General features: G+C 29.0%; 1 protein-coding gene across 2 annotated transcripts in view; it reads left to right on the top strand.

Moving 5' to 3' along the window:
- The window catches only part of LOC129981538 (cell adhesion molecule Dscam2-like), an 833,489-nt gene that overhangs the window by 653,268 nt on the left and 153,261 nt on the right, over window positions 1–26,960 (top strand). For both annotated transcript variants that reach the window (XM_056092410.1, XM_056092411.1), the window contains exons 7-8: window positions 9,190–9,462; window positions 10,407–10,814. In XM_056092410.1, coding sequence (XP_055948385.1) covers window positions 9,190–9,462; window positions 10,407–10,814 — 681 coding nt within the window. The remainder of the gene's footprint in view (window positions 1–9,189; window positions 9,463–10,406; window positions 10,815–26,960) is intronic.

Here is a 26,960-nt window from a genome sequence, read left to right on the forward strand (position 1 = left end):
TCAGTACCAAATGTCCTCCCTCTGGTATAGTGTGGTGTGGAGAGGGGGATGCCAGATAAGGTGTCGTCCTCATCATCTGACCGCGATTCAAAGTTATGACGTACTTCCCAAAATAGCCCTACTGTTTCTTTACAACGGGACGTAAATATAACTAAACTAAACTGTGAATTGATATTGATATTTTTTACTAGTCATTCTATCCGGAGACTTGCACGCACTTTGTTTGCTAAGTCATTAAAAGTTCATTCTCTTCGCGGACCTGATATGAGTGTTTCTATTCACAATAAGGTAGCTTTATCACCTATCTTATTTTATTAACCTTTCTACTTAGTAGTTATAACTATACTGCTGAAGAGGAAAGATAAAGGTAGGTCATTTGAATCTCTCCCCTCTTGAAATTTATTGACACGTTACATAATGGCTCTATACACAGTTTTACTCTATGTGAGTATTTATTCATCTAATGTTAGGATTCATGTTTGTAGACAATATTATTTAAGCAGATTCTTCGGGGTTATTAATATTATAATAACTAAGAAAACACAATGAAACAGATTTAACCAATTATACTAATATTATCCTAATATTTTATATTTTATAAAATTTCTATTTTTTAAAATAAATTATACATTTAGCAATCAGACAAATAACAATTTTAGTCACCTACTTACGAACCGTTTAGACCCAGTATGTTAGGCAGTTGCATAGTCTGTTTAGTAGAAAAGGAGCTTTTTATCTGTAAGCCAAATTTTCTAGTTTCCACTTCAAATACGAAATTCCCGGACAAATAAAGACAAATTTTATGTTAAAAAGTATCACCTAACTTAACTTTTGACATTTCAAAATGTAAATATTATTAATTGCTAATTTTTATTCACGTGTATTCAACTTGTTTCATGTTTATAAATATTAAATCTATTTTTCGCTCACCTCTTAACATTTTATGTTTTTAAATTTTGTTTTCTTATGTATTCTCCATAATAATTCATTATTTAAATATATTAAAAGCCTAATTATCCACTAATTTAATTAAATTTGGATTCCATGCATGTAACGCCACCTGTTGATAAATTTAAGAAAAAAATATTTTGAAATTCTATAATATTTAAACTCAATTATAATTAAAGACTAAAATGAACACATTCAACTCTTTAGTTCTCTAATTTACATTTGTGGGTACTGTTTTTATTAAATATATTTTATAAAAAGTATTCAAGATAAGAATTTCTTGTTTAGATGCAATCTACCTTAAAGGCAAAATAAATTTATTTGTAATAGATATGATTAAAATTTGATTTTTGATATTTAGTACAAAATTTCAGATTTTTATCAGAATTGAATTTTAAGTTCTAACAAGCGATAATGAAATATCATGTGATGTATTTGGATATTTTGAAAATGCTGAGTATAATCATCGCTGTAACTACCAGCGAAAAATGAGTTAACTCTCTAATATTTTTTCTAAAGCTCGTTCATCTTCTAGGTCTGACACATTTATAAACACTGGTGGACTTAAACCGAGATCCGGTCTTCGATTCTAATGGAATTAAACTTAGCTCCAAAAATATTTTTGCTCATAAATTACTCTTGATGACTTCTGGGAGTATCTAAAAGAACAAACTCGTAAAAATAAAGACTAGGAAAGAGCAGTATAAGTCAGTTTGATGGACTGTATATTTTCTTACGTCAAGGACACCATTTGCACTCAGTTAATAAAATACACTATTTTTGGGCGAGCAACGCTTCCTCGGTTGTCAAATAATAAAAAATGAATTCTGGCGCCATTTGTTTAAGGCATTATTGGTTATTACTCGTAAAAGCGTTTCCATCTATTTGTTTGGCAATTTTAAACATCGATTATTTTTTTTAAGGCAACACTAAATTTACGAATTCAAATGCTATGCGAAATCTTATGCTTGAAACTTAAAGCCTGTATCCCAATTCATTAATCACTAATAATAATAAAGATGAATGTGTGTATATTAGTGCTCTAAAGATATCACCGTTTGACCTAAATTCGGCACATATATTACCTTAGAAAGTAAAAATGAGCATTTTTTAAATATTAAAGTTTTAATCAATTAAAAATTTGGTTGAATTTCAATGTACTATAATTTTCGAAAATATTATAGCACAAAAATAAATTTATGCAGTTCCAAAATTTTACAAAGATTTTTTTATAACTACAATGTAATGGTCGCGCCAAATTTACCAGAATTTGTTGTAATATTTTTTTAAATTTAATAACAATAGATTACATTTTTGTGTTATAATTCAAGCCTTTTCCATTGTTTAATCAAAAATTGAATCGCGTCATCTTCAATTATTGAAAGCTAAATAAGGAGGATTCTGTTTAATATTTGTGTAATTTACAATACTATTAAAATAAAAATGAAATCTACGATCGCAAATTTCAAGTTATCATGTGAGAACATTATTATTTTTTAAATCATTATTTATCTTAATTAATTTAAGTCATGAATCAGTTTAAACCGGTTTGAAACAATCACGAGACTTCTCTATCTGTCTCTATTCCTATATATATAATTTTTTAAACTTTTATTTTTAATTTTTCTAGCTGGCTAACAAAGTTTTGTAGCTCGACCGATTTTGAGATGGGGGGAAAAAAAATCGTTTTTCTAAATATCGACGCATGCGTAGTCTGGTAGTCTCGTGATGGTTTCAAACCGATTTAAACTGGTTAATGACTTAAATTAATTATGACAATTCGTAAGAATTGAGAGAATGAATAATTTGGAAATCAAGTTGTAATTTTAGTTGGCGATAAATCGTCAGATGTGACAACCTTCAGCATTATTTTCTAATAACCCTAAAAGTGAAAAATTAATGCTTCAAAAGCTATAAATCGCCAATTTGTTGCCTACCCATTCTGTGGCTTCAACAATTTGTTGCCTACGCATTTTGAAGCGTCAAAAACCTCAAACCAAAACAACAACATATTCTTACATGATAAAAAATGAAGCTACAGTATCTCGGAATTTAAGATAGATTAACCAGACATTTACATTTTATGATGGGGTGATGGGCTATGATATGGGATGTTATGGGATTTCCTTCATTGGAAAAGTTTATTTACACAATAAATGAAACTTATATGAGACAAATAAAATAACATGAATTTAATATCAGAGAATTTTGTGTAATGATAGAATGAAGTTATATCTGAATAATTTTTCTGAAATCAAATATAACCAATACTCCCATTGTACCAACTGTTGTATTATTTTCATTTAGTTATTACAATATTTATTGACTACAACCTTCTGCTTCAACGATATTTTATAGAAACGGGGATGCCCTCATTTTTGGCTCAAAATACATAAATATCTAATCCATCTTTTTAAAATAAGTTAAATAAAAAGTATTTAAAATAAATTATTGGCATGTTTATTAATTTAAAAATGCCCTGAAATTTGAAACTAAATTGTCCAATTTTTTGATACAGGGGGGGGGCTTATAATTTTCAACTTAGGGCCTCAAAATGTCGTAATCTGCCTCTATAAATTATGTTAAGCTATGTGAAATTGATACCTGTTCAAATTCACCATAGACTAAATCATTTGATATAGAGATACCAAATTCAGAATATAATTACTTCTTGAGTAATAGGTGTTTACTTACAAAGACATTTTTAATTATCAAATATAATATTTTTACTGTTTTTCCCTTAGTTTCAGTGTAGATTATTACAAAACGGTGTTTTGGTACCTTGCTAACTTTGAGAAAATAAGTTTTTCAATTATACCAGGTTTATTTTAATGTAATATTTTCTCTAATTTTAATGAAATTGTCAAACTATTATTATTATATTTTATACCAATACTTTCTATTGCTTTAGTTACTGTATGTATTCTTAAATTGAGTTTACCGTTGTCTGCTCTATAGAATCTCGTATATAAGGAAGATAGAAAATATAAGTCAACAAATTACCACATTGAATTGTTTAAATTATAAGTTCGAATCTCTAAGATTTGTTTTAGAGTTGGAAATTTAACACCTTACTGGGTTTCATCATTTAGTTTTTGTATTTATCTTTTTTTATTTGAATAAAACAAGTAATATAAAAAAACTAAGTCAATTCCTACTTTCGAAAGAATTGAACTCACATTCTTCACCTTCACGTGAAAAATACTGAAATATTTGCATTTACCGATTGAGCTACTGACGGTTGATTTCAGTTTTCATTACAAACAGCTAAGACTCTACTTAAAGTATTAAAAATTAACTAAATTTAATAATTAATGAATTAATATTTGAAAAAAATTGTATTAAAATCAAGTGTTATCCACTACAAGTTTAAAAAAATGTAATTGAACATGAGTGGATGAAAAAAAAGTATTTTATTAACGATTGAACATTTCAAAAAGATATATAAATATATATAGGGAGAGTGTGAACTAATAGTAGGAATTGAAAAAGGTTTTGTAGCAAAATTTATAAAGTTTTAAATTTCAAAATTTAGATAGGATACATATGATTTGTTTCACGCAACATTTGTGCCCATCATAAAATAATAATAATTTCATGTCCATTGCATTGTTAAAAAGTAATTATAATTCGCATATTTTATTCTTTATGTTCATTTTATTCCCTTGGTTATTATTTATTATATAATATTTATATTATATAAAAATATATATAATATATACATTATATAATATATATATATTATTTCGTGAATATTATATAATGATAAATAAAGGCAAACACAAATATGATAAAGCTCTATAGCATGTCTTTCTTTTAACATCACGAAAACACGAGATGCTTGTCGGTTCAGTTTTTTTTTTTTTTTCTGTAATATATCCTGTAGTCAAAATGCAACAAGGGAGTGCTCTAGTACATTGTACACTAGCCCAACTAACATTGTACACTAACATCTAGTACATTGTCTTTATTAGCATAGAAAAAAAGAAACAATTGTTTCTTTTATCGCTTTGATGAGTTTTCGTCCTCATCACAAAGACTAGCAGAAATAATATCTAGACAAGCATGCATTCATTTTTTTTAATCCACTTTATATTTTTCGTATTAACTGCTGAAACTTTTAGGTTTTACTTTCATTAGAAAGATTACGATTACGATAATTTATTTTCAGTTTATTTATCGTTATTACAACCAGAAATTAATTATGTATTATTTCTTGAATAAAACTTTAAGTAGTACTTAAATGATTTTAGATAGGATACCACTCAATTTCTAAAAATGTATTCAAAACCATCTTGTATTTAGCAGAAATTATCTTTTATATTAGTTTTCTTAATTATATGGATTAAGAATTCATAATGTTTTGCTATATTCATCGGAGCATCTTTTGAATCAGAAAATTTTTTGTCAGTTTTAAAACTTAACTAGAATTAAAGTTGAAGATGAGTTTTTGAAATCGAGGAAGTATTCTATTTAATATATTATATTTATAAAATAAGGTATTTATAAAGTAAACTATAATTCAGGAATAAATATTAAATTGAATAAAAATTTAGACATTTGATTAATTTAATAAGATGTTTCTCAGTTTTTAAGTTAAATGTTTTCTTCAATTTCAGCAAATATATAGCAGAATTTGTTTTTATATTGGTTTATTAATTGCACAGATTAGGAAGTAATTGCTTGGTGATTTTGCTAAACAATGTGAGATTTTTTTATTGTTAATGTATTCGTTGTTTAATAAAACTTATTCAACTGAATAACATTTTATGTATATAAAAAGTTTTAATATGTTCCTGTGAATCGACTGATTATTTTGGTCAAATACCAATCTATGTAATCTTGAAACAATACTTTGATATTTAATCTTATAATATTGCTATTATTTCTTGATATTTTTGAGTAAATATTATTTGACTCTTCAGATTCTATAATCTGAAATATTGTTTGAATACATATTCCTTCATTTTGATTTAATTTTTTTTAAAAAACAAAGCAAACATGATTCCCTCACTCTGGTTCTCTCTCGAGTAATAGAAATGCAAAATGCAAATTTTGCGCTTAACTTTAGTATTGATAATTTATTAGTAGCATTGCATTCTTGGTGCATTTCTCTAATTCAACGTAATGATAAATAAACTAAAGATTGCTCGAATGCAACATAGACAATACTTTCTAGATTCAATGTATAAAAGAATTTTGTATGCATCTGTAGCAATACCCTCTTCACCTAAACAAATTTTGTTTCAAATTTGATACAAATTTATAATTTTATTGTAAAAACCACATGTTAAATTTCATTTATCTTATACAATTTTTGATAGACTTTGTTCTCATACATAATAGGCAGATAGCAAATAATTTAACTTTTGATATAGTTAGTCCAAAGTCTGTCGCATACCTGCTTGTTTTGGTTGCAAAACCAGATACCAAATTTCAACTATCTAACTCATTGTGATTTGGTATTCTTTTTTTCACATGTACAAAAAAACAAAAATTATTATCTTTTACTCCAGGATGGCTGAAATCAGATGATTTCTCAATCATTGGATGGAATTTCTTTGGAGATGACAGTAATTTTTTTATTTCATTATTTCCTATATAAAAAGAGAAAGAGCAATGAAGTGCAGTAAAATTGAGTCACTTTGTTGCTCCATTGCTGACATTTTCTTTTCCACATTGATGTATGCTTCTGTGACATTTTCTTTTCCGCATCGATTCAATATTATATTTCTTGTCAAGGTTTCTATAAAAGAAGTGATATAATTACCATTACATTAATCATTTCATTATAATATTATACTATGATTTATTACTGTATTATGAAAGAGAATCAATATACATGAAATAGATTTTAATAGTACATACTACATGCTGAAATTGTTGTTGTTCAATTATTAATTTATGTCCAAAATTCCTTTTTTAATTATATCATCATATAAAAATACTCTTTTAAATTTTCCTTAGTAACATTTAATGCCATTTAACATCTCTTTTACTTTACAATTAATTACAAAATGCAGCAAACGATAAAAACTTTATAAATAATTTATAATGGAATCTAAATTAAGAAAAGTATGATAATATATCTCTTCTATTCTTAATAGGAATATTTAAACAAAATTAAAACTCTTAGTGCTCTTTTTAATTTTTTTAACAATATTAAAACTTTAATGATCACTAAATACTGTCCTTAAGTCAGTATTCTATAGAAGATTTATTTTGTTGTGATTTTTATTTTTTACCTTTCTTCCATAGCTTTTTATTTCTTTTCATAATTTTACGAAAACAAGGTAAATTACTTGTGAAAGCTGCTTTAATATGCCCTAGAGCCTTAAAATGTTCTTGACATATTCTAATTTATCAATGTCATAATTTTTTTTTCTTGAAGATAGAAAAAAACTATGTTCTCTATAATTTATTGAAAAAATAAAGTCAGAAAAGCCAACAATTTATTATTGGCTATAAGATGTGACGGATAATGAAAATATATTGTGAAGGAATTTTTAGATATCACCATTAGAAGTTGTCTTCGGTTTCTGCCAAATAAATATTTTATCTTTTATCCATGGTACATTTTCATACATGTACTTTTTGTCGAAATATTATTTCGAAATTTGTACATTTTGGTGAATAATAATCATAAAATATTAACTTATATGTATTTTAATAAGTAGTCTTAAAAATTCAATTCTTGTACTTGTGTCATCGGAAATGGTAAAACTTCAGCTCATTTAACAACCAAAAGAATATTATGTGAATTTAATGAATTAGTAATAGTGATAAATCCATATATATATTTAATGAATACTAGTCACAAGATTTCAAATCCTATAAAATTGGATGAAAGCCAAAAATAATATTTTAATTTATGGACACTTGAGTGAATATATTTACTGGATTTCAATAGGTTTTCAGTTCCTTTCTATGATTCTGTAAATAACTGTGATAAAAGTTAATATTCATATACTTTGGTGAATAGTAGCCACAAGATTTGAAATGTTACAGATTGATGAAAGCCATTAATAATAATTTAAGTCATGGACACTTTGAGGAATACATTTACTATATTTCAATAAGATTTCAGTTCTTTTTCTATGTTTTAGGAAATATCTTTGATAATAAAATTTCAATTTTCATGTGCTTTGCTGAATTGTAATCACAAGAATTCACATCTTTTGATTTTGATGAAAGCCAATAATAATATTTTAAGTCATGTAAACATGTTGAATATATATATACTAGATTTCAATTCCTTTTTATGTCTTTGTAAATAGGAATGATAAAGTTTCAATTTCCGTATGTCTTAGTGAACAATAAAGACAAGACTTCACGTCTTGAAAGTTTTGATGAATAACAATGATACGATTTGAAATTATGAACACTATTGTAAAATAAAATAAATTTTAACATTGAAGATTTTTTTAAAATTTTGTATCTTAGACCTCTAAATGAAATTGCCCTTTTCCACCAAGTTATAATTTATATTTTTATCAATGCTAAATTGAGAATAGTTGAATCTGAAAATAGCTTTCCTTCCCTCCAAATTGTTGCTTCAAATCATTCATAGTTTATGGAAAGTGATTTCCTCTTCGATTCATTTTATCAAAATTTTCAGGTGATAAATATATTCATTAATTGTTACTTTCAAATGAGCATGTTAATAATGACTTAAATATATCAAATTTGGTATGGAATTTTGTTTCTACAAGTGCAGTTTTGTGTCGAATTTTCGTTTCAATCGGTATAGAAAAACGTGTCTAAAACACAAATTCGATACAATTAGCACATGCTAGGAATTAACCCCCAAATTACTTGCCAAGGATGACACGATATATTCAGTAAAAATGCCAAATTCACGCCAAAAGTTAATATTGTCCGCCAATGCCATATAAGACGTTCTATGGCACAACAAGTTTATTAGAGAGTATGCGAGAAAGTTTTTAGGAGACCACTCCCGCTGATATGGACACAAATTGCATCAATAGAACAAAAATTTTACTGGTGCAGTATCTGTGTCGTCATAATGAAGTTAATGTATGAATGATGCATTAACATCGATTTAATAAGTGTTTTCAATACAATGCAGTATATATTACAAATAATTAGTGGCATACATTACATAATTGATGACGACCTGTATTAAATTTATCGCCTCTTATGACCACAAAAATGTTCTGAAATAAGACAGTAAACAATTTATGTACCATGTGTTATAAAATTCTTTTTTTTTTTCTTCAGCTCCCCTGTCTGCTCACCTTCACCCCAAGCGCATCCTGGTGGACGCGGAGAAACCGGTCACCCTCAAGTGTAACATCTCCGGTTATCCTGTGGACTCCGTGACATGGATGAAGGACACTCGTGCCCTGGCGGACAATTCCGGTCGCGTGAGAATGCTCACGAGAGATATTATCCACATCAATTCAGTGGGGAGGGAAGATAGAGGGGTGTACCAGTGCTTCGTAAGAAATGCTGACGACTCCGCGCAAGCCTCAGCAGAACTCGTTCTGGGAGGTAAGAAAAATAAAAATCGTTTGCTCAGCAGATAAGTTTAAAATTCCATAAAACTGTGTGCTTATGCCTACCAAGACTAAATTTAACCTGTGGTCCCGTTATTGAAATTTGAATCGATCCAATGTTGAATCAAAGCATAACCTTTAAGTTGTCGTATTTGAATACAAATTTTCTATGCAATCAATTTATCTCCATGTGTAGGGAGATAAGACAGAATTAAATCTCGGCAGACACCGAGATGATTTTTTAGGCGATCAAGGGTTTTCTTGAACCATTTATGGATGAAAAAGATTTTATTTTTCAATTTTTGCATTAAATGTTAAGTTTATAATTTGCTACATATTAAAAATTTGTATTTCGATAATGTTTTTAAACAAAGTGCCACGTTCATTTTTTGACAGCTAAAAAAATTTTTTATGGACCAGTTTTATAAAAGTATTTTTAACAATACAATGGTATTTAAATTTCATTTTAAGTCTTCAAAGGATTTTTTTTAAATAATAATTTAACATTTTGTACCTGACAGACGAATTCATAAGTTTCAAAATTTTTACAGTATTAAAAATTATTTTGCAGAAATGTGTATGCATACTTTAATTGCATGCAAAGGATTCAAATGCATAAATGAAGTATTTTATTAACAAAATTCAAACTTATTGACATTTATTTATTAGAAAGACTGTTATCTCAAACTTAGAAAAAAATGGAGATTTTTCAAAGTCCAAAAGGTTTCAAGCACTTTAATTTTTCTCCAAATTCTATTATTGGTTTAATGTATAACGTGACAATATTAATTACCATCTCATTATCAAGCAATAAATGTTCATTTATAATATTCCAATCTTTATACATAAATATTCAATTTTATTTTAATGAAAAAAAATTTAAATATCAGAGCGATGAGTAGATTTTATAGAAATTCAAACATGTTTTATTTCTTACAGAAACCGCCCCATCTTTTCATGAGACATTCTCAGAGAGAACACTGCGGCCTGGTCCATCAGTTTCTTTCCAGTGTGCCGCATCTGGTACACCTTTACCTCAGGTCACCTGGTCATTGGACGGGTACCCTGTACCGGATAACGACAGGGTGCGAGTAGGCGATTATGTCAGTAGAAATGGCGATGTCATCAGTCATGTCAACATTTCCAGTGTCCGAATAGAAGACGGTGGGTTATACAGCTGTGTAGCTCGGAATGATGTTGGCGAAATCAGACATTCTGGACGCTTGAATGTTTATGGTCCACCGATGATTCGGCCAATGCCGGACCTCTCAGTTGTCGCCGGTGAAAGTACTTCAATCCAGTGTAGAGTGGCTGGATATCCAATAGATGAAATCATGTGGGAAAAAGGTAAGTCATTTCTGATATCTTTTTCTTACAGATATTTTTCAATACGGATTCTTGTTAGGCTTATAAAGAGTTTGGAATACATGTTCTCTGTACATCAAAATAAAGTCTCGTATCATTATGCATTAACAAGAACAATAATCTACGAGACATTTCTGTTGAAATCTTTGACTTATTTCTAAAGACAATTTAATACATCTTTATATAATACATAAATTTGCGAATTCTTTTCCTTAAATGTTTAAAATTTCTTAGTTATAATATGTTGATAATACAATGTAGATAATTAATTAGATGTTTCTCTTTGAAATGGAAATTTCATGGAAATATATGCATTTTTAATGTCTTCAAATATGCACTTTTAGCAAAAAATATGCACACGAAAGCAGGCGAATGAACTAATAAGCAATTAAATTTGTAACCGCATCTATAAAAGTGGTATTTATTTACATATGCGCATGTGAACATGCTTTTCAGAATGGGACTACTGGAAACGCTCCTAGAGTCGAAATGCTTATGAAAGACATCTGAGACTTCGCTTATAATAAGCCTGAATATAAAGATTAATCGATTATACTGATGAAAAAAGGCTTAAATTTTTTCCTCAATATCTTCGGAATATATTATCGCACTGAAGCACTTTTACAAAGTATAATAATTTCAATTATGCCAATTTTATTTATGTAAATTTTTTCTCAAATTTTTCTTAATTTTTAAGTCTTAATTGAAATTGATATCTGAATTGCCGGGTTAATATTCAGACCATTTTTTTTATTTCACCAAATGTTTCATTTGCGTAATTTTTCAATGTTAATATCAGAACGGAAACAATATTTTAATTTGGTCATTAATTACGAAGCAGAAATTACACTTTTACTTTAATTACCATGATTAAGATTTTGGATGGAATTTTCTTTTCATAAATTTAAGTAATGTAAAATTCGTTGTGCTAAGAAGACAACGACTGAAGCAATCAAGCCAGGCGATGAAAAGACAGGCAAATTAACCTTAAAGTTTATCACATTTCCGTGTTTCGAATTAGGCTCTAATTCAATTTTTTGCCTTTCCGAATCATAAGAAAAATAACTCTTTGAAGTCATCATTTAGGAAATTATTTTATTCTATTAAAAGTTTTTTGTCAAATTTTTATGCACTTGAAAGAAATAAAATGTTCTAATGTTCCAATGATATATGCGTTGAAAACCAAGCAAACACATCGAATTGCAAATCCAACCCCTTTATTGATAAATTTCAATTCAAATGATTTTTCCACCATTTATCATTAGATGTTGCCAAAAAAACTAGGTCACAAAAAAGATCATTACATCAATGTTAAATTGAGATTTTTTTTTTTTTTTGGTTTCTTTGATTTTGAATTTTTTTTTTTGTGACTTTTAATTAGAATTGCTTTAAAAAATATCTCGCAGAAATAATCTTTATCAAGTCTAGTTCGAATTTTTTCCTTTCATTCTTTCATTTATAATGTTTCCATAGTATATAGGATGTTCTTTTGTTCGTTTTTTTATAAATAATAATCTAAAATATCACAAATGAACGTGGGTGGCGTGAAAAATAAATTTTGTATTATTTTTCCTTTGATTTTGAGTATAAAAATGTAAAATTTATCTGTAACTTGTTTATTGGATCCTTCATAAAGTAAAAATCATTGGACAGTCTCTATACAGGGCACTGTTAAGCGAATATATTCTAAATTCAAAAAGAAGTAGTTTCTTGGAGAATAGTAATTCAAAATGAGTATTTTTATTGGATAATTTACAAATTGACAGAAATTTAACGTTTATCTTCAAATATTCCGAAGAATTCTGTTCACACAAAAGCCATTACTGCAGCAAAAAAACCAAAAAATTATTAAAAATAAAAATTATTAAAATTGAATATTATTAAATAGAAAAAAAATTGAAATTTGCTGTCACAAATTTCATTGAATGATTGATAACATTTTTATTTTGCATTATAAATTTTGGTTGCCATGAGTTGGAATTTTAAATGCATAGTTGGTCACATGAAATGTATTGATGTATCTGGTCATCCGAAATATTTTGAAAAAAGTAGATGAATCTTCATACAATAATCTTGTTGTAAAGATTTTTTCAATAATAGATTACAATGCGGATATTTGTCATTCAGAATCTAAATTGAAGCGTTGATTCAAACGGAAATTTAAACATGTTTCTGATATTTAACAGCTGAATTTCCTACAGTTAACAAACTCCAATGGCTCATGATATTTATATGTGTCCAATTTTTTTTTCTACATCACATAATTGGGTGTGGGTGGATTTTGTTTGTGCGTCCGTGCGCCTTTATAATTTCAATTTATATGCATTCTGAAAATAATTATTTTCTAATCATTTGAACTGAAGCTTCACTTCAAATTCTGAATTGCACTTTTTCATACTTTTTTCCTACTCAGTCTATCAAGTGCTGAATCAAAAATACTGTTTCAGTTAAATTCACTTCTGAAACTATCAGATTACTTTTACTTGCTTTCTTTTCTTGTTTATTCCTTCCTATCCGGACTACGTGGCGTTCGTTCAAGACTCTAACAAAGAATATCTGAAGCGCATTCAAAAAATTGAACTCCTCCTTAATAATTGAAGAAAAAGAATAAAATTTTGATTTCCAGTCCAGTTGACCTCTTCCGTTTCGCTTTATCAAAAATAACATTTCTCATGTATATTGACCTCTTCCGTTTCGCTTTATCAAAAATAACATTTCTCATGTATATGCATTATCAGTAGCATGCATACACTTCATGCAAGATAAAAGTTATCTTATGTATGAAATATAAGAAAGCATGTTTCGGTGGAAATATGAATTTTCATACCGTATTCATCGAGTGCACATATTTTGTTTCGAGTTCCACCTTTAACAAGGTAAGTATGCTTTAGCTCGTTTATTTAAAAAAATGAATTCATGTCTATAAATGACAAATGCAATGTTCTACCCCAAAAAAACTCCCTAATAATTCCTCCTCACACAACTTGTACACCATGAATCCCCCCACGAAACATGATCACGAACACCATATTCTAATTTTCAGTTACCTGCGCATGAGGGTTTTGGTTCTCGTAGTATAGTGAAGAAAATATATTACACATTATTGTCAGCATACTAAAACCAAAATATGACACAGAATTATAATTTTATAAATAAGCCACTCACCAAATTTCATTTATATAATTCAATGCATTTTTGAATAATCACTTTTAATAAATGAATTTATTGAGACTGACTGACAATCACACTATCGGCGAATTTATTTCAAAATTTGATACATTTCTACACTTTCTACACATACTCAATTCAATACATTTCTACTTTTTTGTGTCTCCAATTCCATTCATCTAACTCTCTGCAATTTGAAGTCATCGTTTTATGTTTGGCCTGCCGACAGACAGACATTCTCTGAATGGATTTCTTTCAAAATTAAAGGGAAATCTTCAGACAAAATGTTAAATCCCCATATGATGTATCTAAATCAAGTCAATTTTGAATTATCGAGTTCACGGGAAGATAAAGAGACAGCCAGGCATGAAACTATACTTTTTGAAACTCTGGAATGCGCAATTAATTACAAAGTTGTACTTTTTAAACTCAGAAACTTAGAATCTGATGTTTGAAACAAAGAATCCTTATAATCTCATATTGCAATTTTTTTAATAATTGAAATCATTTTTTCCTTATATATTGCGTGCATATGAGAAAATTACATTAAATTACTTGATATACCAGAAATATATCAAAAACCAAAAAAAAAAACCATTCAGATTTTTGAAAAATTGAAAAATATTTCAAAAGTGCACTTTATTCGCACTTGTTTTAGACGACACTTATAAACTCGGCATGGTACGTCATATCTATGACAACGCAGTCCAGGCAAGCAGTCCCTGAAGAGAGCAGTCTGAAAAATTCTAAAAACAGCTCTTCATTCTTTTGTTCTATGACACTTTGTATCAAGTATCGCTGTAAAATAAATTCGATATGATCAGACAAATGAATTGCTGACACATCCTTTCACGAATCTGAAGGAAAATTCGAAGCCGCAAACTTTTTAGAGTTGAATTCATTCTGTTTCGCCTGAAGCACAGACCTCACTTTCAAGAAACGAAATTCCGCATCGACTTAGAGCCCACCTTCGACTATTCCTTTAAATTTTTTTTTGTCGTTTTGGAAAAATACAGTATGCAAGACTTCTTTACAAAGTTATCTACTGTGTCCCTTTTTAAATTACACAAGCAAACTCCACCTAATGGACTGATAAAAGAAGGAAAAAAAGAAATTTGTTAGTTGTTCAAGAAAAAGATTCAAACAAAAAAAAATTCAGACTTTTAGTACTTGCTAAAAGGAAAATCAGTGCTAAGTTTCTTTACCTGCGCATGTTTGTCCCCGGTTAATAATTGCCAGGGTTTTGGGAGTTTTAAAGCGTGCCCCAATTAGCTTTTTTCAGCTTCGAAAGAGTTGGAAAGTTTTTGTATGGGCTGTGAATCGATCTGAGAGTCCTAATTATTTTGAATCAATGAAGCGAGTTTCTGCGCGCAATCGCTTTAGCTAGAGACTGAAATCTCTGGAAAGTTGAAATTATCTTCTGTTTAAATGCCTCTTCTCAAAAAGATGGAGAGAATGTTTAGTTTGTGAGGATCTTTCGTTTAAATGTTTTCGAAGATTTTTTGATCTGGAAGGAGAGAAGGACGGGGAAAATGGGATTATTTTATTGTTGGGAAGGTTCGTTTTGGAGACTTGATTTTTCACAAACTTGTTAGTCGCATCCTTCGTCGGCGAAATCTCTCGTTAAAGAACTTAGATGTGTTTTGAGCTTTTGCTGGCATTTTAAATTGCTCTAGATGATTCTTTTTTTGCCATGATCTGTTTGGTAAATTTGATTAGGCAATCCATTTCTGTATAGTTTTAAATATCAGAATAGTTCTTTTTCAAAATAATTCTTACAATTACCGATTGTAGAGAAAAAGCAAATATCTCTACTTACGTATTTTTGTATTCCTCTTCGTCGTTTCGATGATACAGCAAATTGTTAAAAGTTATTTACTTCGTGGTATGAAATAAATTAAATCCTTTTTCCTCTTCTGTCATAGTTGGAAGTGCAAGTCTGATTCTTCAATAGTAGGATGATCTGTGTTAATAAAGGTATCCTTAAGTATTTGAGAGAAATATTTACGATTTCGAGGATTTTTTTTTGTTTGTTTATAATGATTTTATAATATTTTTCACCTGTATGTAAAGGAGAAAGTGTGATTTATTTTACTTTTGTGTGATGTATTGATTATTTTGATGCTGATTTTTATTGGAAACAGAATTTGAAGCGAAAACAAACAGAATTTGAAGCGAAAACAAACTTTATGCTTGATGCACTATCAAATCCACAGTTTCGTTTAAACATGAAAAGAATTATGGTGAATTGGTGCCTACACTTATAAATTTAACTAAAAGGTACAAATAAGGTTTGACGAGAATATATAGTACATAAATTTGGTAAGTTAGTAATAAGAAACTATCAATCCAGAAATAATCAATATGAAAATTCACCTATATAAAATTTCCTGAATCTATATAATAAAATATACATTGTATTTAGAAAGCGCTAATGCTGTTACAACTAAAACACAAATGAACTTAACCAAATTAGAAGAATTATTAGAAATCAATATTAAGTTTACAGCCAAAGAATCAAAAAGAAAGATAAAATGAATCCGGCCTGAAGACTTTCTCAAGACTTTTAAGGAATCAATTTTTTTGGACGAAAGTCAGACCCCTCACAGAAAAAAATCCCTGGTTTGAATCCTTGCCTGAGGGTGACCCTTGAGAAAGTCTTCCGGCTGGATTCATTTTATCTTTCTTTTTGATTCTTTGGCTGTAAACTTAATATTAATTTCTAATAATTCTTCTAATTTGGGTAAGTTAGTAATATGATTGTTTATATAGAACAATTATAGAGACGCTACTATAAGTCAAAATGCATTAAAAAATAATTTTTCCTATATGACAGCTGCAACTATTTGTTTTTGTGTATATTTTATGATCTTTCTATATTGTACGCTTTATTTTTACTTTCTTTTTCTAGCTTTATTCTTGCTCCTCTATTATTATTATTATTATTATTTTAATATGTAACTTTAATAAAGAATTCGTGAATTGGATATAAATATTAATTGCGAACTTTCGCAACAAAGTTCTTTAATTATGATATTATTTTAGAAAAGAACGTACCGTATTCAATTGCTCTACTTTATATATCGATTGACCTTACTTTCTTAAGAACTGTTAAATTCTGAAATTCGTATTACCTTAGAAACAATTTGAATTACAAATTAATGATATAACATTTCAATACTTCATCCTTTTATATTATTCTCGTACTTTTAATAACAAAAAATATGATTTTACGTAAATACTTGTTCACAGACAGGAATTCATTTATTTTTTGCAATTTCCTATTTAAATAGGGCAAGCAAAGCGTTACGAAAATAATAATTAAAATTATCTTCATTAGTTTTACAAGTTTTAATACATATATGTTTAAGGGTAATATGATAGTATGACAAAATGTATCATAGCTGCAGACATTTTGCATTTAAAAAAACAAATAATACAAATTTTAGGAAACTAATATAATTTTTGAAATAGAGCCTGTTTAGTCCGGACCACAAAATCTTTTAAGAGGAATTTCACATCAACTTTTAACTGAGTCTTAAAAATTATTCCCCCTTTTATATTATATGCCCTCAGATTTTTTAAATTACTCATTGATCTGTTATCTACATCTGTTCCAATTTATATCGATTTCATACACTCTATCATTTTGCAACTTAAAAATATTGAAAAATTCTTCATAGGCTGTATTTTTTTGTAACTTTAAAAACTGAACAAATCCCCTGCCTGTAAAATGCATAATGCTTTTTTTCTTCAACCTTTGTCACTTTACATTAAGGAACGTTGTGGAAATTGTTCAATGCGTCACAACTTTTTCAAATTAAGTAAAAAAGAAATCAAAATGTCTATCTTGAAAGAATCATGTTCCTGCAATTTAGAAAGAACTGCCCTTCTCTTTTTGAAGATGAAAATTATCTCAATGAAATATATATCACCAACGCTACAAATTTACTTTTAATAATTTTACTTAAAGAAATTTCTAAATGGTCTCTAGCCTTTTCGGACTTTTCGTGTATTTCTGGTTGATATTTTTCAGTTTTCCGGACTTCTTAAGCATTTTTTAATGAAAATGATTTAAAATCTATCCGATAATATTAATTAGAATAGAAATCTGAAATATCTGTGGAATAAAGAATTATTTATAAAAGTTCTTTCTTAAAAATTTTCAAAAAAAATATTTAAAACTTTAAGAAAATTATAATTTATGAACCTCGTAAGAATTTGCATTTGCAAGTAACTGAAAATTACTCTAATGTTACTATTATTAAAAATTATTTATAACTTTTAAGTTCTGATTTTCCAATAATGTTAACAAATTAAGGTTTATTTCATCTTATGATTTTTAAACGTAATAGATTTTTATATTCCTCAATGAAAAATCTACTAAAACTATTCAATTCAAAATATCAGCATATTATTTTGAAGCACTATTGTATTAATGTTTCAAAAACTTTGTAAGCAATAATTGTAACTACAAATAATTTTTAGTCAGTTCAATTTGTTTTTCTTTTTTTTGTTGTATTTTTTAAATGTATTTTAATAACTTATTAAACATTTAATTGTTCATTCATTTTACATGAAAATACTTTCAAGATGAAAATATGCATTTAAAATTATAAACTTTAAAAAAATTCTAAATCTAAGCAAAACTTTTGGTAAAACCAAGATTTAATTAAAACTTATTAGAAACAAAATTAATTTTTAGACCTTATGCAGTACCATAAATTCAATTAAATATTACTAAAGGAAATATAAATGACTTTAAAAAACATAACATAGATAGACAGACATTAATATAACATTAACAGACATAAATCTCGAAATGGCTTTTATTTATAAAGTTACACTTCAGACAGCCTATGACATTTTCATTTTACAAGATTTCAAATACATAGTGCTTATAAAATTATTCACCATATATTTTCACACCAAGATGGAAAATGATATTACAAGAATATTTTGCACTCTAAGCGAATTTCTCCAAAAAATGCCTATTGGTAGAAAAGAAACTTTCCCACGTCTTTTTGAAATTCCATATCTTTTACAACTTTAACACTCCAAACAGATTCTCAAGATAACTCTCTGTGCGAAATTCCCAAGAAGCTCTTCACCTTTTTGCTGTTTGATATATTACATCATAGATCGCTGTGAAAGAAATTCAATATGATCTGACAAAATGCATTGCTGTCACAGCCTTTTTCGGCAGTTAAAAAAGATCCAGCCTCAACCCTTTTAAGAGGAGAACTCATCCTATTTAGCTCGAAGCGCAAACTTCTCTCTCAAGAAGAAAAGTTCTACATCGATTTTGAACTTTCAAATCTCCCCTAATTTTTTTTTCAAAAATTATGTATTCCTATATTTTTCATGAAATTATCTATTGTATTCTCTCTCAGATTAAGCTAACAAACTCAATTTGATGAACTGATCGTGGAAGAAATATTTTGCTAGTTTTCAAGGAAAAGATCCAACAAATAAAATTAAGTCTTCAACGTGCTAAAAGCAAAATCAGTGAAAAATCTCTTACTTGACCTTGTTGTGCCTTCGGTTTATAATTGCTAGGCTTTTGGAAATTTTAAAGCGGTTCCCAATCAGCCATTTTTGAACTTTTGAGAATTAGAGGTTTTTCTATTGGATGAGATTTAATCTAGCCTTTTTAATTGTTTTGATTGAATGAATTTTATTTTTGAGTGTGATCATTCTGATCTAATGAACGATTGCAATCGCCGAAAATTAGAATTGGCACCAGCTCTAAAGCTTTTTTTATAAAATGGGAAGGAATAATTTTTGTATTAAAATTTTAAAATGTTGTTTAGTTTTCATTTGTAAGAAAAAAGTAAATAGATTTTAAATAATGAATGTGAGTTTCTATCCAAATTTAAAATATTGATTTTCATTAACTTGTTTTGTAATATTTTCCGTATGAGAAATCTACAATTAAAAACTACTTTTTGTTAAGCATTTAAGAAAGAATTTCAAATTGTTGGAAAATATATTTTTTATCACACAATCGCTAAAATATTTTAAAACAGTACTAGAATTTTAAAATGTTACAACTTTAAAAATGTTTATGCAATATATTTCTAAATATAATGTGTATGTGAGTGAGTGAGTGCGTGTGTGTGTCTTTGTATTTCTTTAATACTTTATATGTTAGAATAGACTATTTGAAATAATAAATTCCAGTTGCTGCAATTAATCGCAATGTTATAATAAAAACGTTTATATTTGTAATACACATTTATTTTGATATATGTTATGAGACATTGAGATAAAAACTTTTTTTTTATCTATTTATAAAACTTTTTTTACTTTTTATTTGTATGAGAAATCTACTATTAAAAAATATTTGCTTTAAACGTTTAAATAAAAATTTTAAATTGTTGTAAAAATATTTTTTATCACGCAACCGCTAAAATATTTTAAATAAGTGATGGAATTTTGAATTGTTACAATTTCGAAAATGTTGTTATTTAATATATTTCTAAATATAGTGTGTGTGTGTGTGTGTTTCTTTAATACTTTATATGTAGACGATTTTAAATAATAAATTTCAGTTTCTTTAGTTAATTTCGATAGTGTAATAAAAGCGATTATATTTGTAATATACATTTATTTTGACCTATTTTAAAAAATATGGTATACGACAATCAGATAAAAACTTTAACTCGCTAAATTCCTTCCAATTGGAAATTAAGTTAATTTCTAAACCGTTAGAGGCATATTTCGTAAATAAGTCAGGATTATATATATATTTCCGATTAGAAAGAGGATCTGAATGTCTTAAAAATTAACTTTACTGTGAAAATTCCAACCAATTTTTCTTTCAAAAAATTACGAAATCTACATTTTTATGCGGTCTATCTATGTTATTTGTCATATTTAATAAATATGTTTTTATGAATACGTTTCTTATACAATAACATTTTAAATCAGAAAGTTCTATTCTTCTGCAACCAACTCTGACTAAGTTATGAAGCTCTTCATTATTCAAATCCAAAGGAAGCGACCTTCCCTATCTTCCTTGAGAGTGGGCATTGAAATGAACGCAAATCATTTGAAAAGTGATACCCAAAGCTTCCTAATTCTGTTAGTTTTAACCTCAGAAGTATGAAACATCTTTATTTCTCACATAAGATTTTATCTTTTCAAAAATGGCAGAAAAATATTAAAAACTCGCATTCAACTATTTCTCTTAGTTAAGAGACTTTCCCCTCCCCATCGTCGAAATAAAACATAAATAAAAAAACTCTTCAAACTTCTCCAGGAGAAACATTTCGATTTGAAGTTTACTCGCAACATCAAACGTCAAAATCATTTTATATGTCAAGAATCATATTTGTAGAAACGCCCAATACTTGAAGAATAAACTTTGTCACGTAGTGCCATTTTTCATCATGTTTTTTCCAAGAAATGATGAACGATATCTCAAATGAAAAAGTTCTTCTTTAGAAAAGCCAAGGGATAAGGTGCTTTTTTTCTTTAATTTCTTCGCTCTCTTTTCTTCTTTCTAGCGAGTGAGGATTTCTTGTCATTCCTGACAGCCGACTGAGAACCACCTGACGTTTCAGACCCCCCTCCAAAAAAAGAATGGTTGTTGATTCTTTTGCCTCCGTTCGTATTAGCCCGGATAAAAAAAAAAGAGAAAAAAATGGTTCTGTAAGATGCTTATAGATTTCGGTTCGTTGCCAGCGTACCAAGCTGGATATGTGATTCGTATCAATATTTATTCCTCGTATCAAAAAGTAATTTGTATGTTCCGACCAAGAATGCCGTGATTTTTTGCAATTTGCTTCGAAGTATAATCTTCAACTCGGATGCCATTCAATTGATGTTTTGGTGAAGACGTTTTTGCTTTAATCACAAGCTCTAAAAATGATTATTTTCGCTTACTCTATTGTCGTTTTAATCTCGCATGCATTTTCTATAAGTCATCCGCCTTTATATCCGTCTAGTAGATAATTTCTAAACTTTTGTTATTAGACATATGACTGTAAAATTTGAAACTATATATCAAAATGGGAAAGATATATTATAAACTATATGATCAAATTGAAAAGAAAAATGTCCCGAAGGACATTAGCAGTGAATTTTTGCCAAGGAAAACTATTGTTAAGAAATTTCCGGGTTCGTTTGGATAGTGGAAGTTATATGGTGTGGAGAACACTCAATCAGCAGGCGGCAGTAGAAAATGAAACAACGACGTTTATTTACACGAAGACACACAGGACAGCACAAAGGCGACAACTATATACAGCACAGAAGACGATTATCTTCAGCTGAGACGTGTAGCATACAACAGTATACACAGCAGCTCTACTCCGTCAGTCCCTGGAAGATGAGTTCTTCACCGTCGCTTCCGACTACTCTTCGACTCCACTGGTCCACGACTCAATTCACCACCGGTTCACCACTACTCGGCAGCGGCAGGACTGCTTCCTTTTATAGGCATCAGGAGGCGGGGCTAGAAGCCTCTCAATCAATCAGGAACGTTCGAGGCGTAACTCGGTTCCTAATGGACGGATCGGGAAAATTCTGGATGTTTCGGGTATAATCTATTTTGGCGCCAAAGTCGCCAAATTCGTCGCCAAGTCGCTGAATGGTCGCCAAGTTTGTCGCCAAGCTCCGGGACCTCCTATGGAACCAACTATGCTGGGAAGCAGCATCGCAGGTTCGTAACACTATGAAATAATCTAGAGTCACTGAACTGAAGGGGTTGCAAGCAATGAATTGAAAAACACTTTAAGTCTATTTACTAAATAAAATAAATTTGTAAAAAATACAGAATCTAGGAATCATAGAAATATTAGGACAAGGCTAACCATTAGTCGAGTTTAATTGATTAGGTTCTTATCTATTTCAGTCCGTTTACTTGGTTATTATTATATTTATAAACATTAGCATGTGAATAGAGTATAATTGTGTATAAAAATCATGAATCATAATTTAAAAAAATAAATTCATGTATGTCTTAACAAAATTACTGAAATGAGAGATTATTCTAAAATAAAATCTAAATTTATTGAAATAAATAAAAAGTTGTTAATTTGTTAAAAAGAAACTAAATTGGCTAATTTATAAACAGAGGGGAATCAGGATGTTCATGGCCTAGAGCTGCAAAATACCTAAATTTACCAAAATTAGATACAGAATTGTATTTTATATGGTTTGATTCAAATATTGTGCCGCTGAAAAAATTGCAAGATTTCATTTTTTATACAGTCACTGGATTTTATTAGTTTATTTAGAAAAATTTCTTAACACTAGCATTATATGCTAGAAAATGTCTATGATCAAAGCTATAAATTTCATTATTCTGGAAGATTATAGAATCTTCGCTCCTAATCAATATATCGTCAAAATTCCAAAAATGCAAGAACTTTCATTTTTGTCACTGGAGGCATTAACCTTTTCCTCATCTTTTATTAAATACGTATAACTATCTTCCTTACTAGGATACTTAATGCACAGATAAGTAATATTGCACATTCATAATAGTATTATATCAAATCTCTTTTGTATACATTTTAATCAATATAAAATAAAATACTTCATTTGTTTTATTTACGTCTTTATTGAAGTTTCATATCTTAAATGCAACATAACCATATTTTGAAGACATTCTATTGAAATTTATTGACCCTTTATGCTTCTGTTTAAGTGCTATATCAGAATATTTAGAGAGCATAACATTTGTAACATTTGGGGGAGTTAGTGAAGTTTTATGCTCCATATCTGGACGATATAAACGGAAACAACAGAGTTAGGGAGTCATAACATTAGATTAATAGGAACTAGTGGCAATATATACTTTATTCTGGAAATTACATTGATTTTAAAGTGCATAAATATCATCTGATTCAAAAATGTTTCTTCTCGCCTACTGTTACAATTGACAATCTTATAAAATGTTTAAAAGGAAAGTTTTTGATCTATTTTCTGCATTGCGAAATGGTACTTTGTTAAGATTAAGATCAATCTTGCAAAATCATATAAAAGGAATATATAAATATAAAGGAATTTATTGGCGAAGAATTCATTTTGGCTCCATTGCGCCAAACAGTTACCAAACATTTAGTCAATCAAACCTTAGATTGAATAACAAAACAAATAATCTGTAACTAAAAAAGACTGTTTTAAATGCTAAAAATTCTATGAACAACTACATAAAATATTGTCGCAAGATAAAATCGATTTCTATAGTTCGATTAAAATATATACCAAAATTAACGTAGGTAGATATTCAGGCATTATATAAAATAAAGACTTCAAATAAAAAGAAATTGAAATCTGCTATCGGAAATTTCAAGTTATCATGTGAGAACATCATTATTTTTTTAAATCATTGCTTGTCTCAATTTAAATCATTAATCAATTTAAACCTGTTTGGAACAATTAAATGACAATCACATTATGCATGTTTCGATATTTAGAAAAAGATTTTTTCCCCATCTCAAAATCATTCGGGCTCCAAAATTACAGATTTGGACTGACGTGACTACTGTATAACACAGTCGTCAATTTTTAGAAAATCTATGGGTTTTTTTTTCCCCCTTCTTCCTTTTATCTCAAATATCGTACGAGCTACAAAACTTTTTTTGCCAGCTGGAAAAATTGAAAATTATATATATATATATATAACCTCCGATACCTTCCCTAGCTGTTTCATATATAAATTTAATATTTGTTAAAACACCAAATGTCAAAAATCATAAATTACATTTTCTTGTTTTTTTTAGCAAAATATAATTTTGTGTAAATTAAAAATACAATAAAAATATCAAGGCCGTATAGTGAAAATATTTATAACAGGTCAAGTTCAAATTTTTAAAAAAGTCAACATCTTTGCTTTAAGAACTATTTAACAAATTCATTTGTTATGTCGATTTTATTGTATTTTAACTTTCCTACTTGCAAAGCGCTCAAAGAGAAAGTACTGTAGTTGTCAAAAAAATGGAGCTCAAGTTTTTGACGTATCTCCACGCTTCAGACCTTCCTGAGGCCGAAAAATATATTTTTTGAATTGTTTCTTTGTCTTTGAATGCAATACTCAAAAACTTTTTGTGCTAAAAGGATGAAATTTAGTATATAGTCTTTAAATGAATTCCATCAATAGAAACCATGTCATGGGTTGTTTTCCAAGTAAACGAGAACACTATAAAATATAAAAAGATAAAAATAAAGAATAAAATTTGATGCACAGATCAAGAATCTATAATGTAAATTCGCACATACGTAAATTTGAAACCAAATCTGTTCTTGTTGGTTTACATGCATGTAAACATAAGTACTTTTGCACACAAGCATTGTGAAAGTATCGTGCTACATATTATGCAAATAGGGCATCATTTTAAATCCTGTATCTTTTTCCGATATCAATAATGGGAATTACAGATGTTTTCAATGTCAGTAATACTAAGGACCATTATATTGATAACCAGGAAATGCATATATTCCTATGTGGAAATATCGTAGTGCTTAGTCTAAATTATCAAAGTAGGTTGGCAGCTCAGGAGTTGCTTCCGTCATCTGATTATAGTTCAAAGAATGAAACCTGTTCCAAAATATCCCTTATGTAGCTATTGTGGTGAAACGCTTATAAGCCAGTTAACAGCTACTACACGGGCAATTACTTTTGTATCGTGGTCATGTTACTGGGGTGCGAACCACAAGGTCACAGGTTCTATCCTCGCTCATCACAATCTTCCACATTGGTGACCTCAGACGCTGAACCTTCGACTTTCGTACAGCTGTTGTGGCGCCATCTACCCGCAGTAACCCAAAATCGTCAGATTCACTTGACGCAGCAACCCAAACTCGTCAAACTCACTTGACGCAGCACATCAGCAACCACTCACTCACACACGCTCACCATAACGCTTCGCGCTACTCAAATGGGTACAGGCACATTAGCCTCAACAGCTAATAAAACATCACCACTCAGCAGTCGCATCGTTCGTCTTATTCCGACTCACTGGAAGGAAAGTATGTGGTGAAAAACTTATAAGCCAGTTAACAGCTACGCTACACGGGCAATTGCTCCATCCCAATTCGCCACACTATAAAAAGGAGCGTAAACCCGATAATTAAAAAAAAAAACCAGTGACATAAATTGAATCTCATAATTGAAATTTTGTGTCTTTAATGTTTTGTGGAATTTGGGAGAATAGCAAGCTCAGTTTGAGTGCTCAGGTGTCGTTCTCGTGAAATGGCCATGGTTTCAGAAGAAAAATGCAGGTTCCGCAATAGTCTGGCTAAAAATGCCAAAGATGTTAATTTAACAAATCAAACGAAGACAACAACAGAAACGTCATTTGTGAAAAAAAATGCTTCGTATCTAATTTCGCTTCCGTGAAATGATACTTAGTTAAGATGAAGAACACAAGGGATACACAATAAAGGGGGGAAAAGTTCATCAAGGTAAAAAAAAAAAAAAAACTGCTTGAGAAAAACTTGAAGAAAACAATTCACCTCGAACAATTTAGTGAGAATGCTACGGAACTCAATTATTTCCTGGGTACCTGATTTAATATTTATAGCATTACCGGTTCTGCAACTTAATTAAAACTCTTCTATTTTCAGCTTTTTTACTTACAGGACATAATTAAGTAGTAGAAACGTGAAAACAATCATGGCAAATTATCCGGAAAAGCGCCCCTTTGCTTTCAGATAGGAGGGAAAAAAACGCAGAAAATTGCATTCAATGAAAAAAAAAAAGCGCCAGGCTGTCGTGATTTTTAAACATTTCAAAGTGAAATCTATAACCAAGCAAAATGGCTTGAAATTTCGCAAACGCACGCTTGAGTAGAGCCTTGATGAAAAAAAAAAAAAAACTTCACTGGAAATTTAGACTTGAACTCATTAACATAACCCATTATAAGACATCGTTTTCTTTTTCTGAATTTTTTTTATGTATGTGTTTGTTGTTTCCTGTGTTACAGAAGCTGAGTTGCTCAATTTTTC

Source organism: Argiope bruennichi, chromosome 8, assembly GCF_947563725.1.
Source record: "Argiope bruennichi chromosome 8, qqArgBrue1.1, whole genome shotgun sequence".
Taxonomy (NCBI): domain Eukaryota; kingdom Metazoa; phylum Arthropoda; class Arachnida; order Araneae; family Araneidae; genus Argiope; species Argiope bruennichi.